Here is a 1,587-nt window from a genome sequence, read left to right as displayed (position 1 = left end):
GACACCTGTCTAGATGCCCAGACAGGCCATCTAGTCTGTTCTGCCCAGAGGCGGCAAAATCTATGCAGATGGCTGGGCCCAGAGTCAGGAGGGCCGGGGCCGAGCCTTGGTGTCCCCGTGTGAGGGTCCCCACCTGGCTCCGAGACTTGGGGCCTTACTCCCCAGCCCTGTCCCACGCCTGCCCGGGATGGACCTGGAAGCGTCCCCACCAGGTCTGCTGGTTCACGACTGAGGCTCTCCGGGTGGCAGGCGCCCCGGGCAGGCTGCTCAGGGCAGGGGAGAGGGGCTCCGGGGGCTGACCTGAGGCCACGGCTCTGTCCTGACCGGGCCCCCCTCCCCCAGCCTCAGCCCCTACAGCCACGACGAAGGCTGTCTGTCCAGCAGCCAGGACCACATCCCGCTGGCCGCCCTGCCCCTACTGGCCACCTCCTCACCCCAGTACCAGGAGGCTGTTGCCACGGTGATCCAGCGGGCCAACCTCGCCTACGGGGACTTCATCAAGTCCCAGGAGGGCGTGACCTTCAATGGGCAGGTGAGTCACGGGGTCAGGGAAGGAAAGGCCGAAGACCCTGGTTGGGGGGCCTGCCTGGACCTCCGGCCCGGCCGTGCCAGGCACTTCGGTTCTTCCCAGCCTGGCGCTCAGCCCCAAGGCCCTCTCCCTCCAGGTCTGCCTGATCGGGGACTGCGTGGGGGGCATCCTGGCGTTTGACGCCTTGTGCTACAGCAGCCAGCCGGTGTCTGAGAGCCAGAGCAGCAGCCGCCGGGGCAGCGTGGCCAGCGTGCAGGTACCAGGGGTAAAAGCTGTCGGTCCCTGGCCGGTGGGCTGGGGGACCAGTGGGGCCTGGGGGGCAGGGTTTCCCCACTCTGGCTTGGGTGAGAGTTGGGCTGGCGGTGGGCCTGCTGTCAGGAGGGACGACACGGAGGAGGGGCAGCCAGTCGCCACCTGGCAGTGAGCCTGCGGGGGCTGTTCCAGGACACTGACCTGCTGTCCCCGGGCATCCTGGTGAATTCGCCGCACGGTGGTGGTGGCGGTGGTGGTGGCGGTGGCGGAGGCGGCAGCGGCAACCTGGAGAGCAGTAGGCACCTGAGCCGCAGCAACATCGACATCCCCCGGAGCAATGGCACCGAGGACCCCAAAAGGCAGCTGCCCCGGAAGAGGAGTGACTCGTCCACCTACGAGCTGGACACCATCCAGCAGCACCAGGCCTTCCTGTCCAGGTGGGCGGGGGGGTCTCCCAGAGGGAGGGACGGCCAACGTCAGGGTCCCGGGGGCCCCCAGCCTGACTGGGCCCCCAGCCCTTCAGCAGGAGAAAGTGGGTTGGAGGGTACAGTTGTCCTGGACAGTGTCCTGTCCATGCTGAGGGCCATCCTGACCCAGAGGGAGCAGATTGTCTGGGGGAAGCAGGGGCAGAACTGACCAGGGCAGCATGGCCCCTCTCAGGGCTGTCCCAAAGGCAGTGGGGACCCTCTGACCTCAGAGGTGTCCCAGCAGCCCCGGGGCAGCTGCACCTGGAAGGCAGCACAGGGGTGCAGCCTCTTTGGGCCTGATGACCCCTCAGGGGCCTCCTTCGGGAGTCGAGGAGGGCG

At 68.0% G+C, this 1,587-nt stretch overlaps 1 protein-coding gene across 1 annotated transcript in view; it reads left to right on the top strand.

The window, feature by feature from the left end:
• The window catches only part of PITPNM2 (phosphatidylinositol transfer protein, membrane-associated 2), a 75,854-nt gene that overhangs the window by 61,803 nt on the left and 12,464 nt on the right, over positions 1–1,587 (top strand). The window contains 4 exon segments of the mRNA XM_014547022.1: positions 49–119; positions 306–532; positions 666–785; positions 974–1,218. Coding sequence (XP_014402508.1) covers positions 49–119; positions 306–532; positions 666–785; positions 974–1,218 — 663 coding nt within the window.

This window comes from Myotis brandtii, unplaced genomic scaffold (assembly GCF_000412655.1).
Source record: "Myotis brandtii unplaced genomic scaffold, ASM41265v1 scaffold463, whole genome shotgun sequence".
In the NCBI taxonomy this organism is placed as follows: domain Eukaryota; kingdom Metazoa; phylum Chordata; class Mammalia; order Chiroptera; family Vespertilionidae; genus Myotis; species Myotis brandtii.
This window is presented reverse-complemented; position numbering and strand designations above follow the sequence as displayed.